This window comes from Chiloscyllium plagiosum, chromosome 11 (assembly GCF_004010195.1).
Source record: "Chiloscyllium plagiosum isolate BGI_BamShark_2017 chromosome 11, ASM401019v2, whole genome shotgun sequence".
Classification (NCBI taxonomy): domain Eukaryota; kingdom Metazoa; phylum Chordata; class Chondrichthyes; order Orectolobiformes; family Hemiscylliidae; genus Chiloscyllium; species Chiloscyllium plagiosum.
Window position 1 is genome coordinate 56,118,945 of NC_057720.1, and position 16,258 is coordinate 56,135,202.

Genomic DNA, 16,258 nt, shown 5'->3' on the forward strand with positions numbered 1-16,258 from the left:
GTATGTGACAATTGATGTACAAATTTCAACTTAACTCTACTGATGATTCACTTATTGAGTACCGAGCTTATATGATCCAGCTCTGCTGTTTGTTCTCACTGTGCATGTACTCTAGAAAGTCTAGTCTGTTCAACCCAGACCCAGATCTACCACATCACTACAAGACTCTATTGGAATGCTTCTTGTTGACACTTACCTGAATGCTTATTGGTAGTTAAGGGATGCCTTATATTCTGGCATCATAGAATCCCTACAGTGTGGAAACAGGCCCTTCGACCCAACAAGTCCACACCAACCGTCCGAAGAGTAACCCACCCAGACCCATTCCCCGACCCAATTATCCTATATTTACCCCTGACTAACCTACACATCTCTGAACACGATGGGCAATTTAACAGGGGCAGTTCACCTAACCCGCACATCTTTGGATTGTGGGAGGAAACCGGAGCACCCAGAGGGAACCCACACAGACACAGGGAGAATGTGCAAACTCCACACAGACGGCTAAGGTTAGAACCAAAGCTGGGTCCCTGACGCTGTGAGGCAGCAGTGCTGACCACTGAGCCACCATGCCGCCCTAGAGACAATCAATGGCATAACACTCCCCTTTAGTCAGAATAGGTAAGAAGTGTGCAGGCACCATACAGTGAGGCTTGATGGTTATGATAACTGAGGCCTTGTACTGGCATGGGAGGGCATGAAACTAACAGTGGGCAACTGGATACAAGCTATTATACAAGTTAATATTCTATCCCACAATATGTTTTACTTATTAATATTTAAAAGATAAAATTATTGATGTCTGTTAAAATAAAAGGAATGGTTGGCCATCATCCATGGAGAGGCAAAAGGGAACAGAATCTGTTCGGTTTGTAACAATTTTGGTATACTGTATTTGATGAGTTATTTTCCTTGTGTGAGCAAGTTATGGTCATAAATTACATTTTAGAATAATGTGAAAATTGTCTAGGTGATTCTTTTAAAAGAAAAGGCATGTCTTTAAGTGGAGAAGTAGACCAGCTGTATACCTAGTAGTCATGTTTTTTTCTGTTCCTAATACTGCATGCTTTTTTTTTATATCTGGTCTGTGTTCACTTGGAATTCAGTGTAAGCTTTATAAAGTTTTATTGTTATGCGTACTCAAGTAAAAGGATCCAGAAGTACGGTGAAACATGTATGAAGTCACCATTCTCTGATGCCATCTTAGGTATAAAGTAGAAAAATAAAGATATAAAGTTAAAATTCAACATTACAATCTTTCCTAAGTACTTAGCCATAGTACCGGATCCGGGCTCTTTCATCCCCAATACTGAGACCATCACCAGCACAAAGAAATTGGCCAGCCTCCCGTCCCTTTGTTGCACCACTGCTGCAGGACTGTGTTGCTATTCTTTGGCACCATCTTGTCTCAGTCACCACCACCATGAGACTGCGCAGAGCTGATCTCTCCAATGCAGCCGCCAGTGAAGCTGCCGGCTCCTGCACCTTGCACAGGGCCTAAAATTCCTCCCCCTCCCACTATCGGGAACACAATCCCAACTCCGTCTGTACTGCCGCTGGGAACAAACCTTGTCTTCAATGCGCTGAACAACCTGATGCTGTCCGACCTTTCCACAGGCGCTATATAAGGTTAAAGTTAAAAATGAAAGTGGAGAAAGAAGAAGAAGGTAAAAGCTGGTGGAGCAGATAAGCTCTGAGGTCCTGGGCTCATGGTTCTGCATGCTGTGCTGCTACTCTGCTGCCATATTGACTGGCATCAACTAGAGTCCACACTGGGGGTCATCTGATGCCTTCTGAGGACGAGAGGGAAGTGGAAACAAGAGAAAAAACAAATTAATGCAAGTAGCAGATGCATTCCAGCTAAGGAGTCCTCCTCCACTACCATCTTGAAATTTAGACAATAATGTCCGTATTCCACTTCCAAGTTAACATCAGCAAATTAATTTATGGTTGCGTTCCATCAGACTCCATTTGAACTCACACCGAGATTGCGGACCCTAGGAAAATGGTATGAATGGCCATTTTCAACCACCTGAACAATGTCATAAAGTTTTATCTGTTCTCCATCAGACTTGCAAAGGGAGAACAATAGAATTTTCATGAATATCAAAGCCTACAGTATGTTTTTCTGAAACTAAAGTGCTGTTAATTGCCAGATTGACATTTAAAATTTTATAGTAACTGCATTGAAAAGTGATTGCAAATATGATAATTACCACATCCATTTTTTATTGACCTGTTTTAGTACCAGAATCTACTTAGAGCAGTGAGTAGTGTTAAGGTTAATGTTGCTGAAAACTGTAATCCATATAGATTATGCAATAAACTAGGAGTGCAACAACTGGTAAAATATGATATGACCTATTTGAGTAAATGCTCCTGCGCTCGAGCATTTAGTCATATCAGTTAGGAGTCTTGAGCTATGAAGGTGATCTGTGATTTGTTAGCTAAGTTCAGATGGGGAGTTTCACAACTATCCTTAGCATTACGACATCATGGGAAAAAATAGTCTTGGTTAATGCCTGATTGTTGTTCAGTAAACAATTACTTACAGTCGCTAAGTAGGTTTTAGGAAAGGACTGTTTTGGATTTGGCTGTGATAACTTCAGAGCTCATGAGCCTAGATATGGACTATCTAGGCTCACATTTAAAAAGTGGCCTTTATCCCATTAGAAGTTAGTGCTTCTCGAAATAGAAAGTTAAAAAGGCAAAAGTCAAGTTTTGAAAACGGTCTCTTCGCCTGTTCAATTCTTAATTTCACTGTGCTGCTTCTCAGTTGAGAGGATTGGAAATTGGGTATTTGCACATTTCTTCAAGTATAGAAAAACCTGAACGATGATAAGTTTAGAATTCACTGGGAGTCATCAGGTTGTGGGTCCACTGATAAGTTAATTTAATGCTGTAACTTTATTTCAGTAAATGAAATATGACCTGTTTTCATGAGAAACCTGGGTGAAGAGCCAGACATTAGAACATGGACATTAGAAAAAATAGCAGAGAGGAATGATGATAATACAAATCTTGAATTTTAGAACTCTTCAAATTATACAAGGAAGAGAACATGGTGGGGGTTAAGGAGTGCCACCTAAATGCAAACAGAATGCTGATGAAATTCAGTGGATCAGGCAGCTTCTGGGGATAGAAAAACTAAGTTGGCGTTTTGATTCTGATACAACATTTTTTAGAAGAAAAGTCATGTCAGATTAGAAACGTTAACTCTGTTTCTCTCTCCAGGGGTGCTGGTAGCTCTGTTGAGTTTCTCCAGCACTTATCTGTTTTTATTTCCGATCTCCAGCATCTGCGATACTTTGCTTTTATTTTAATGAACTCCACAGATTAAAAATTTTGGATTCAAGACAGATAAAGCCAAAGATGATACAACAAAACTTGTTTGGAGCGCAGGGAAAATGGAGGAAGTAGCATGAATGAATATACATTTTCATTAACCTTATTCATTTTAAAAGTTTTTTTTAAATCTTAGAAATGAATGCATGTGGATATGCTCAAACAATTAATCAACATCAAGAATATCAAATTTAATGTTAACTATATTTCGTGACAAGTATGAACTGTGTTTTTGTATCTTTTCAAGGGACCAGTGTATAAAGTAGTATGGTCACCATTTTCTGGAGACACTTTTCTGAGCTGCTCTGCTGATTGGTCTATTCATGTATGGAGCCAGGAAACGCTAAAGCCCATTCTCCGCTTTTCTTCGACTATCACAAAGGCTGTGCATGACATCATGTGGTCACCAAAGTCCGCCACTGTGTTTGGAGCTGTGAATGAGGACAGAGTGGAAATCTGGGACCTTACTGTCAGCATGTAAGTATCCAATTTTTAAAAAAATATTGTTGATTAAGAGTCACTGATAATCTTGGAAGAAAATGTTTTTCAATGAAGATAGTTGGTAATAGACGCATCTGGTGTTGTGACAAAGAAACACAACCTAGAATATCATAAGTTTGATTTTTAACTTGTGATAACTTAGTTAAGCTACCCAAGAAAACATTTGAAGTTCTGCAATCAATCTTAGCTACTCTTTAGCTAGGCTGTTAAGGGAGTGGATGGGTAGGAGTGGAGGAGGGAAACTGATGGAAATCAGCCAGGGTTCCATTTTTGATCAATGTGCTTACTATCCAATGAGCCATGTTTGAAATTGTGCTACACTGACATCAAGTGAAGCCAGAGACAGCTGTTAATCATCACTGTCTAGGATGTGGAGGTGCTGGTGTTGGACAAGGTCAAAAGTCACATGACACCAGGTTACAGTCCAACAGATTTATTTGAAATCATAAGCTTTAGGAGTGCTACCCCTTCGTCAGGTGACATGCAGAGAGCACCCAGGCACAGATTTTATAATCGGAGAGATCGAAAGATCATACAAATGGTGTGAATGGAGGATAGACAGGTTGAATAATAGGTCTCTGCAGGGGATCAAGAGTGTCAGGCAGTGCGAATAGTATCAGCAGTTGAATAACATGTGAAGTGATGACCTATAATCTGATCAGTTGAGGCAGAAAGATAATTACAAAAAATTAAAAATAAGGTGGTGCTGGAGACAAACCAAATGACTGGAATAACATGCCAGGTATAAGAGTCGCATGCCAAGGATCTAACCAAAGTAACAATTAATCCAAAACTATACAAGCTAATTAAGGTAGAGACAACATAACAAGTTGTCATGGTGATAATGTCAAAGCAGAACTGTAAGGAAAATTTTACAGAATATTATGGTGGGGTCACATGTAATGCGACATGAACCTATGATCATGGTTGAGGCCATCTTCATTGGTATGGAACTCGGCTACCGGTTTCTGTTCGGCCATTCTGCATTGTTGTGTATCTCGAAGGCCACCTTGGAGGACGCTTACCTGAAAATCGGATGCTGAATGTCCTTCACTGCTAAAGGTTTCCCCAATTGGGCGAGAACATTCCTGTCACATGATTGTTGTGTGGTATCCATTCATCCATTATCGTAGCTGGATGTCGATATAGTGCTACCATGAGTAGCATTTGGCATTGCTATGGTATTAATTTGAATCAATCAAGGTAAATGGTAGTGATATGTGCAAGGCAGCAGGCCACTTAACTATCTGGAGATGAAATGATCGATCTGTTCCAAATTGCAGTCAGGATGGAAAATTCACACTAGTATGGTGCAACAAATATATTGGCTTGACTAACTTTTGAAAACTGCAGTGGGCTGTATTATCTTATGGAATCATTGAATCATACAGCACAGAAACAGACCCTTTAGCCCAACTCTTCCATGCTGACCAGGTTTCCTCAAGCAACTAGTCCCATTTTCCTGCATTTGGCCCATACCAGCATGTTAGCTCAATGGCTAGCACTGCTGCCTCACAGTGCTAGGGACTTGGGTTCAATTCCAGCCTCACGCAAATGTCTGTGTGGAGTTTGCACATTCTCCCTGTGTCTGTGTGGGTTTACTCTGAGTGCTCTGGCCATACTATGTTGCCTATAGTGCTCAAGGATGGGTGGGTTAGTTGGGGATAAATATAGGTTTGGGGATTGGGTCTGGGTGGGTTACTCTTTGGAGGGTCACTGAGGACTTGTTGGACCTAATGGCCCATTTCCACACTGTAGGGATTCTATTTTATCCCTCTAAACCTTTCCTATCCACCTACCCATCCAAATGACTTTTAAATGTTGTGATTGTAATCGCTTCTGGCAGCTCTTTCCTCTGTGCAAAAAAGTTGCCCCTCATGGCCATTTTAAGTCTATCCCTGTCAACTTAAACCTATGCCCTGTAGTTCTGGACTCCCTACCCTGGGGAAAAAATCTTAGCCATTCACCTTATCGATGCCCCTCATAATTTTATAAACCTCTATCAGGTCACCTGTCAGCCTTCCCCGTTCCACTGAGGTTAAAGCAAGAACATTCTTTATTATTAAATGTATGCAGTGCTTTCAATGTTTTTGAAACATCAATTATTCAATTATTCTGAAGATTCTGGGCAGACAAATGGCAGATGGAGTTTAATCAAGAGCGAGGTGATGCATTTTGGGAGGTCAAATCCAAGAGGAAAATATCCAGTAAATGACAGGAACCTTAGAAGTATTGATATATAGAAAGGATCTTTGGCATAAATCCATAGCTCCCTGTAAGTAGCAACGCACGATGGTAAAGAAGGCATATGGCATGCTTGCCTTCATCGGTCAGGGCGTTGAGTATAAACTATGGAAAGTCATATTGCAGCTTTATGAAACTTTAGTTGGGCTACATTTGGAGTATTGTGTACAGTTCTGGTCACTATTATAGGAAGGATATGGAAGCTTTAGAGATAAGTGCAAAAGATGTTTACCAGGATGTCACCTGGATTTGACTATATTAGCTATAAGGAAAAGGAGGACAAGTTTGGACTGTTTTTGTTAGAGCATGCTGCCAGAACATTGTAGAAGCCAATACGATCGCATTTAGACGAGGCATTTAGACATTAACAGGCAGAGAATAGAGGGATACGGACTGTATGCAGACAGACGGGATTAGTTTAGAATGGCATCGTGGTTGGCATACACTTAGTGGGCTGAAGAGCCTATTCATTTGCTATTGTTATGTAAGCAAATACAATAGCAAGGTACATCTCATATCTGTAACCTTATAGGGTTTTAAGTATCACATTCTAAAATGCAACTCAAGGTTGGCAATTTATGAGGGTTTGAACAGAGACTTTACCGACTTTCATCCTTATTTATTCAACGTAGTCTGAATAACAACTTAGAGGTTAGTGCTTACAAACCACGACATATGTGGGCAAATTAAAAAATATAGATTGTAAAATTTATATTTCATTGATTTCAAATTGTATTCCTTTGTAGTAAACACAGAATTATCAGAACAAATGATCAATGCATTAATTCTTTACTCATTTTGTTTTTACATCCTTTGATAGATTGGATCCTGTTATTATCTGTCCAGCTAATGAAGGATCAAGTTTATCCACCATACTCTTTGCTAAAAATACAGACTGTGTTCTCATTGGTGACAGCAATGGTGAAGTTATCATATATGAGCTCCTTAATATGCATCAGCAGGAAGATTCTGTAAGTTTCATTTTATGTGCTGTACTTTACAACATCATATGAATTTCTCTCTTCTAAGTGTATCTCCAATACTTATATTTGAGTGAAATATCTTTTATGATTTGGTATGCAAATTATTGTTGATTATACACAAATGTTCATACATACTTGAATGTAACAATTAAATTTGTAAATAGCTGATATTTTCCATTGCATATTGAACACCTAAGTTTGAGACAAAAATATTGCAGATGTTGGAATCCAAAGTAGACAAACAGGAGGCTCAAGGAACACATCAAGCCGGCAGCAGCAGGAGATGGAGAACTCGGCATCTCGGGTATAACCCTTCTTCAGGAATGGAGGTGGGGGTAGGGAGAGCTGAGAATAAAGGGGTAATGGGTCGGAATGGTAAGATAATGATAGGTGAATACAGGTGGTTGATACTACTTGGTTGGTCAATGGGAGGAATGAATCCAGTTGGTAGCTGGAAGGAAGAGTCGGTAGGAGGAATGGAAGGGAGGAGACACGGCTGGAGAGGGAATCAAGGGATGGATGGAAAGTTTATTTGAAATTGGAGAATTCAATGTTGAGTCCTCCAGCTGTAGGCTGCCCAGGTGGAAGATGAGGTGTTGTTCCTCCAATTTGTGGTCTGATTCATTATAGCAATCGAGGAGGCCAAGGATGGACAAGTCGGAGAGGGATTGGGAAGGGGAGTTGAAATGGCTGGTGACTAAGAAGTCAGGCTGGCCTTTAGAGGCCAAACTGAGATGCTCAGCGAAACGTTCCCTCAGTTTACATTTGGTCTCACCAATGTAGGGAAATCCACATCGGGTGTACCAGATGCAATAAACAAGGATGAAGGAGAGGCAGGTGAATCTCTGTTTCACCTGGAAGGTGTTAGGGAGAGTGGCGTGAATCAAGAAGTGACGAAGAAAATGGTCCTTGCTAAAGATAGAGAGGGGTGGGAAGGGGAAGATGTTCTTGGTGAGGTCCAGTTGGAGTTGGTAGAAGTGTTTGAGGACGATGCATTGTTGCAGAGACTAATGGAGTGAAAGGTGAGAACAAGAGAGACCCTATCTTTATTATGTTTTTTGGAGGGGGGGTGTTTAGAGCAGTGGCATAGGGAATGGAGGAGGTATGGTGGAGGGCTGCCTAGATGACAGAGGGCAGAAAATTACATTGTTTAAAATAGGTGGACATTTGGGATATTTGGCAGTTGATCAGCCTCCTCATCAAAGCAGATGCAATGAAGGTGGAGGAAGTAGGAAAATGAGATGGAGTCTTTCCAGGATATGGAGTGGAAGGAGGTGTCATCCAGGTACTTTGTGGGAGTCTGTAGGTTTATGGTAAATGTCAGTCCAGAGATGGAAACAGAGAGAACAAGAAAGGGCAGGGAGGTGTCCGAGATAGACCAAGTGAATTTGAGGACAGGATGGAAGTTGTTGACAAAGCTGACAAATTGCTCCAGTTCAGTCTGGGTGCAGGATACTGTACTGATTCAGTCGTTGATGTAACAGTAGAAGAGTTGGGGAACAGTACCTGTGTTTGTGCTGAAGAGGGAATGTTCGATGTAGCCACCAAAGAGGCAGGCATAGCTAGGGCCCATGCGAGTGTCCATGGCTACCCCCTGGATTTGAAGGAAATGGGAAGAATTGAAGGAAATGTTATTGAGGGTGAGAACTAATTTGGTAAGGCACAGGAGGGTATTGGCGATGGGAGAGTGGATGGATCTGTTGGAGAAGAAGAAACTGAGGGCCTGCAGGCCGTCATTGTGGGGAATGGACATGTATAAGGACTGCACACCCATAGTGAAGAGGAACACCCAAGCCATAGATCGGCAACCTCCCACCCCCTTTCTGGACCATCTCTGCAACCTCCCCTTCTTGGACCTCTCCATCACAGTCTCTGGCAACCGACTAATCACAGACATATACTATAAGCCCACCAATTCCCACAGCTATCTAGATTACACTTCCTCCCACCCTAACTCTTGTAAAAAGTCATCCCTTATTCCTAATTCCTCTACCTCCATTGCATCAGTTCCCACGATGACCAATTCCACCTCAGAAAGTTCCAGATGGCCTCCTCCTTCCATGATCGCAACTTTCCTTCCCACGTGGTTGACGATGCTGTCCAGTGCATCTCCTCCTCTTCACTCATCACTGCCCTTGAACCCCAACCCTCCCAATGAAACAAGGACAGTAACCTGCAGTCCTCACCTTTCACCCCACGCATACAACACATCATGCTCCGCCACTTCCGCCACCTCCAAATGGACCCCACCACCAAAGATATATTTCCCTCCCCATCCCTATCAGCATTCCAAAAAGGCCATTCCCTCCATGACTCCCTCGTCAGGTCCACACCCCCCCAACCAGCCCACACACCACTCCTGCCATCTTTCCCTGCCACCACAGGAAAAACCTGCGCCAACACTGCTCTCCTCACTTCCATCCAAGGCCCCAAGGGATCCTTCCACATCCATCAGAAATTCACCTGTACCTCTACCAATGTCATCTAATGCATCTGTTGTCTGCTCTACATCAGGGAGACAGGATGCCTTCTTGCAGATCATTTCAGAGAACATCTCTGGGACACCTGCACCCACCAACTGCACTGCCCCGTGGCTGAACACTTCAACTCCCCCTCCCACTCCATCAAGGACATACAGGTCCTGGGCCGCCTCCACCGCCAAACTATTACCACCTGACACCTGGAGGAGGAACACCTCATATTTCGCCTTGGAACTCTACAACCACACGGGATCAATGTGGATTTCAACAGCTTCCTCAATCCAAACCCCCCCCCCCCCCCCCCTCCCCAGATTATCCCAGTCCCAAGCCCCCAACTCGGCACCGTCCTCTGGACCTGTCCATCATTCCCCCTTCGGACCTATCACCTTCTCCCTCACCTTCATCTACCTATCGCTTTCCCAGCTACCTCCCCCCAACCCCACGCCCCCTCCCATTTATCCTCAGTCCACTTGACCCACAAGACTCATTCCTGATTAAGTGCTTATGCCTGAAACGTGGATTCTCGTGCTCCCTAGGTACTGCTTGACCTGCTGTTCTTTTCCAGCACCATATTCTTGACATAGGTCTGGAGTTTCCTTGGCAGGTTAAAGACTGAACTTTCAAGGATAGGTACTAGGACCGTAGCAACAATCTTTCTAATAGCTCTTAATTGGTTCTCACAAGTGTAATAAAATTATGCATGCTGTGCTGGGTAGCCATGTTATTGACCCAATCTTTGCAGTCTTGACAGCATAACTGAGAGTAGTGGCCACTACTGAAGCTGCGTGGAGAATGTGTGGGCATTTTATTTTGAGATACCCTCACAGTTCAGCCAGAAAATGTTTCTCTCTTGACCAAGCAAGTAGGCCTCAACAATCAGAGCATTAACGCTTTCAGTGCTGGGAATACACCATGGAGGCATATTCTGATCACAATTGCTGTTAATATTCAACAAATCAGATACCAGAATGAAACCTGGCTTGATATCCTGTAACGCTGAAAATGTGTTGCTGGAAAAGCGCAGCAGGTCAGGCAGCATCCAAGGAACAGGAGAATCGACGTTTCGGGCATAAGCCCTTCTTCAGGAATCCTGAAGAAGGGCTATTGATATTCTGTAAGTTTTATTTTTGTAATTTGGCTGTAGCGATGGCCAGTAACTGAACATATTCACATAGCATGAAAGGAAAACTAAACCAAATATTCATTAGACAATTTGGGAAGATCTTATTATCAATAGCAAAAAGAAAGATTTAACTCTTTTATTCAGCAATATACTTTACAGATACTCAATTCCAATGAAGTATCACTCCTTTCTTCATGCTTTGAATTCTTACTTCGCTAATGAGGTTACAATGTTTTTTCAGTGATTCACCAGATATGATTCTTTTTGTCTCTCCCAGAAACACCCAAGCAAACTCACTGACTTTCATACTGTACTTTAGGAAAACAACTCCGTTCTTTTTCCAATTACTTTGACTGCTTTTAGGCTTCTAAACAGCACATCTTTTCTTCTGAACTGAACTTGTGTCTGACTTTTCTTTCTCTAGCTCAAAGAGGCTAAACTTGGTAAATACTTCAGCAATTATCTCACCAGGTAGCATGTCTGGGCATTTAGCACAAGTCACATGATTATTTCAAAATACTGTTTTGAGCTTTTATAAAAGCAAGTCACCTTCACAGTATTAAACACCAAAAAAAGCATTTATCCTCCAACTTCCAAATAACAATAGTGAATTATAGATCTTCTTCATAGGTTGCTTTTGCAGCTAGGGTCCCCTCCCTTGACTCATGTATAATGACTAAATGCTAAGAATGGGCGACCTATACCCTAGTGTAAATGTCAGGGCTAAGTCCACCTCTGCTGTGCTGGATTGCACTACGTCACCTTTTTTGAGTGACAGTCAGTTAATTGGTATGAGGTGGGTCTTCCGCCCCTCTCCAGGAAGAAGTGTCAGCCTACATTTTCCTTTCATTTCTCCAACTGCTGTGCAAACCTCTGAGGTCCATATGTGGTACTGGCTGGAGAAACCAGAAGTAAATGCAATCAGTGTGCATTTACCCTCAGGGTGGCTGTTGGGCTGTGCATCCATGCAGTTTAGAGGGAACATTTGTCTTGCCTCAAAAAGCTGCTTGCCAGTTGGAGATCAGTGGCTGTACGCCACAACAGGACTGGTGACCAATGCAAATACTGCAGGCGGCCAGAAAGTAAAAAGAGCCACTGATCCACCAAATCCAGATCAGTGCAGGATCTTGCCCAAGCCAGTGAGGAGAGCTGTTAGGTGGGATACCATATTAGACTGGAACAGTGGATGCAAGGAGGCAAAATTGTGTGAGAGATCTCCTCTGATTAGCATAATGGTCTCACCGTACCCCACCTTTCACTGCCCACTGAACCTGCTGATCAACATATGAGTACAAACCACTTCTGCTGCCCATTAATCAGATTGGCGACATTATTAAGCCCTTAATTTGGCATTAATTTCCCACATAAAGGCTTAAATTAAGCCATAGGTGAAGAGCACCTTCCCCACCCCCAACCATATCTCCCCTACCTCCATAATATAACTTCTAAAAGCATGGCATCTTAATTTATGGGCTCATTCACCTGTTTTCCCCTACATACCTGGCTTGTAGAATTCATTCAATGGTGCTTCCATGCAACCTGGTGGCATTCCCACACAGTGGAGTGACTGCTCTATTTTCACAAAATGTGGCAGCCTGGATAGATGGCCCTCAGTTCGCCCTTTCATTGAGGCCTTCATTGACTAAATTAACTGTGTACCTTCTGTAGGCAAGTGACTGAGCCACTGCTGATTCCTGCTGCTGGTAAAAACACTGGCATCTTACCAAACCAGCTGCCTTCTAGCCTGCCACTTGGGGTGAGAAAAATCTCACCCTTATTCTTATAACAAACATGTACCTTGTAACATCAATAATCTGAATTATTGCATGTGTACAAGAAGCAAAAGCCATTATTGTAGGGGTGATCTTGCACTCACACTTGATCATGGCAAGGCAGAAATGTGAGTCATTTCAGTTTGCATCCCCTTTGCATGTGGCTGCCATGTTGGGATCTTGCTATAACAAGACATCCTTAATAGTCTTTCCTTATTTTGCACTCTGCCTCCTTAAGAAGAGAGCATTGAAAAGAGTGCAGATACTCTAATGCTAAATTGAGCTTCAGACTGGATTTGGAGAATCAGGTGTTCAAGCCTACATCACCCCATCCACCATAACACACTGGAGCATTAGGCCAAGGATATATTAGCTCCCAAGTTTGAAATGCATGTGTCGATTTTGTGTCCTGCCCAAATACAACAAGAATGATGTCTATCATGGCTGCAGTTATGTGATCCCACTACTGAAATTCAAACAAGGCCTGACTGCCAAAATAGTTCAAGCATCAAACAAATTATATTGTGTTGGCAGTCCTCTTGCCCTACTCACCCAACAATTGCTTAGACTAGACTTCAACTCTAATCTTACTTCAACTTAATATTAGTAATAACCATAATATTAGTCAGGATGATTTTTCCCTTCTGCGGGAAATTCCCATGTTAACTGCACTTCACTAGGTTATGATGATATATGTACTCATCTTTCATGTAATCATTTACCCAGTACTGAAGTATGAAGTTTGCTTGTGAATAAGTTTTAGTTGGTTTTCAACATATTGGACTTTCACAATGCTTATTCACTCTCTAATAATGTGCAGCAATGCCTCATGAATTTCTGAGTAGTCTGGGATAAATAATATTCACCTGTGGTGATTTTGAAGTTTTGAATAATTGTCCAGGGCTTCAATTACACTTGTATCACAGTGGTTAATGCTGTCTTGTTTTCTCTGCAACCACAGTTGTCCGTGCTCGATAGCATCATTTCAGCCACATTGACCAGCCAAATTATGAGCGATTCTTACAAAGATTCATCAGAGGAGCCAACTACTCCTTCTACTAATATATGTGATACAGTTGAGTGACTTTTTAAAAAAATTAAGATAAAACCAAAAGTGATTTAACAATCGTTAAATTCACTAATCTGTACATTAATTCTGACATGTTTTAATTATTTTGAATTGATTATATTTGTAAAGAATATTTTGCAGCACTTCTCCAGATGAGTGTTATTCTACAATACTTGTATTATTTTCACATTACATCAACAAGCAAAAAAGCTTTAACTGGTAGATTGGAATCAGTCACTTTGGTTAATTTGACAAGCTTAATTAATGCGTAAGTTAACAATATTTAATGTATTATTAGTTACTGTTGCAGTTACTCCTCAATACTAGGAAATATTAAGAAAATGACAGGCAATTAACTCTAAAATCAAATTTACTCAGTTATCATTGTTTGCTTCAGGTGGGATTGAAGTTATCACTTAGTTCTTTTCACCCTGGGGAACATGCTGTACTAGATAGACATTGTTTGGCATTATGGCACCCTTGACTTTGTGCAGATTGTTTTAGCTTTCCCAAATAACATTCGCTCATGAACAGCTTATCAATAAATCAATCGAAAGGTAAGATGGGATTTTATCAGAATTATTGATCCAAAGCATTGTAAAAATACAACAGAACACGCAGTTTGAAATCAGTTCAATTTTGGCAATTTAATAAGATAAATTTCCATCTTCGCCACCTGGGTGGAAATCTGACAGTAGCTGAGACATTTATTATAGAACCAACCTGATTTTCATCTATTTATTTCAATAGATCAAAGTCAGGTGTGTTCTACAATGGATTGGCAACCACTAAGCGTGTTTATCATTTAGATGTGCAGACAACAAAATTACCTCCGTGTTCTTTCAAGCATTGGCTTTGAATTACATCTGGATCAAAATCATGTTTGCTAATCTAGATGTAACATTGAGAAAGTTTGGGAGGTACTTATTTAGAATATTATCAAAGCACACCAGGGGAGTTGTATCCCTCAGAGGTATTCATATTCTATGGTCAGGTTAGCTCAGGGCTGAAAAATATGAGGTTAAATGTTATTATTATGTATTGATTCAACCAGTTTATCCAACACGTGGTTGTCCAAACAGACCAGCATGTTCAAACACTATTGAATTAACTGATTTCAATTGTATTAACAACATGCATACTGAAGCTTCCATCTCCCCCTCTCCAATTTGTATGTTCCCTAATCCTCCTCCTTGCTGAAATCCCCTGCTTCCTACCACCTCTGCTTGCCAATGCTTCACCACCCGACTCTTCTGTTCATCATTCCTCCCACTGGCTATCCCTTCCACTCAGTGTCACTCCTGTCCATTGCCTATCCCTGGCATTTCGATTACCCTACTGACTCCATTACTTATTTTATCTCTATTCCTGTCCCTGCACTAAGCTCTCAAAGGGACGGTTCAAGAGAAGAAAGCAGTAAAGTGAGACGGAGCGAATGAGGAAAATGCCAATCATTAGAGATGAAGGATACAAGGATCAAGGAGTGAGAGAGGCAGTGAGTGGGAGGATTGACAAGTGTAAAAGTTAAAAGATAGCATGTCAGCCAGCAGGAAGGTCAGGAACACGATATCTATAATTGGGAAGATCAAGGAACAGGAGATTGTTGAACTAGAGAGTCCAGGAGAGAGCAAGTGCAGTTGGCAAGAGGGTTGGCAAGTGAGTGGGAGGATCAGTAGGCAGGAAGTAAGTTACCATATTTCTTTTATACTGCAAATTTACACTGTTATAAAATTATTTCAGTTTTAAATATTAGGTTTAGGAATGTACAATTTTTCAACTTGTAGGATATTATGTTTTAATTGTTTTTCTTAGGTTCTGTCAAACATTACTGCTAACTGTAGCTACATTGGTTGTAATAGGAAAATTTGATTTGCTTAAAATTTTTCATTTTTCACATACACACCACAGAACAGAACCACAACAACGAGCACCCGAGCTACAAATCTTCGCACAAACTTTGAACATACACACCATTAAGTGAGGAATTACTGTGGGTGGTTAGTGGATGCTTTGGCTTCATTCTAACAGCACATTGTGTACCAGTATTCTTGGCTCTATGTTTGGAAGACAACGAATTGAGAAGGGAATTGCAAGCGCCAAAGGAGGATCTTACCTAAACATATTACAAAAATTAATCTGGTAGTGAGACAGATTAACAGTACATTAATAATCCTGGGATCACAGTTTTTATATACTAAATATTTGCTCAATTAACATGCGAAATGCATTCTAGACCCATAACAAATACTATTGTACAGAGTTTATTTTCTTTAGTCAATATTGTGCACATTGGACATCACACAACATCTTCCATCACTTTCCCATTTGTCCAATGACTCTGACCCCGTGACCCAGCTGCAGTTCAGACATGGGAATTGACAATGGCAAACTCAGCCCTATCGATCCTGCAAAATTGTACTTACTAATTGGGTCAACTGTCCGCAGACTAGTCAAGCAACAATCCAAAATTATACAGGATCAGAATTAGGCTATTTGGCCCACTGAGTCTGCTCCATCATTTGATCATGACTGATCTGTTTCTCAAACCCATTTTCCTCCCCCCAACCCCAACCATTGATTCCCTCACCAATCAAGAACCTATCTGTCTCTGTCTTAAATACACTTAATGACTAGGCCTTTATAGCCTTAAGCAGCAATACATTCCGCAGATTTGCCACTCTCTGGCAGAGGAAATTCCTTCTCATATCAGTTCTAAAAGGTCATGCCTTCACTCTGAGGCT

The 16,258-nt window shown here is 41.3% G+C and overlaps 1 protein-coding gene across 5 annotated transcripts in view; it reads left to right on the forward strand.

The window, feature by feature from the left end:
- dnai4 (dynein axonemal intermediate chain 4) overlaps window positions 1-16,258 on the forward strand; it is a 121,607-nt gene that overhangs the window by 103,726 nt on the left and 1,623 nt on the right. For 4 of the 5 annotated variants that reach the window (XM_043699392.1, XM_043699396.1, XM_043699393.1 and 1 more), the window contains 3 exons: window positions 3,593-3,822; window positions 6,911-7,061; window positions 13,410-13,523. In XM_043699392.1, coding sequence (XP_043555327.1) covers window positions 3,593-3,822; window positions 6,911-7,061; window positions 13,410-13,523 — 495 coding nt within the window. The remainder of the gene's footprint in view (window positions 1-3,592; window positions 3,823-6,910; window positions 7,062-13,409; window positions 13,524-16,258) is intronic. The other variant, XM_043699395.1, reaches the window with a different exon arrangement.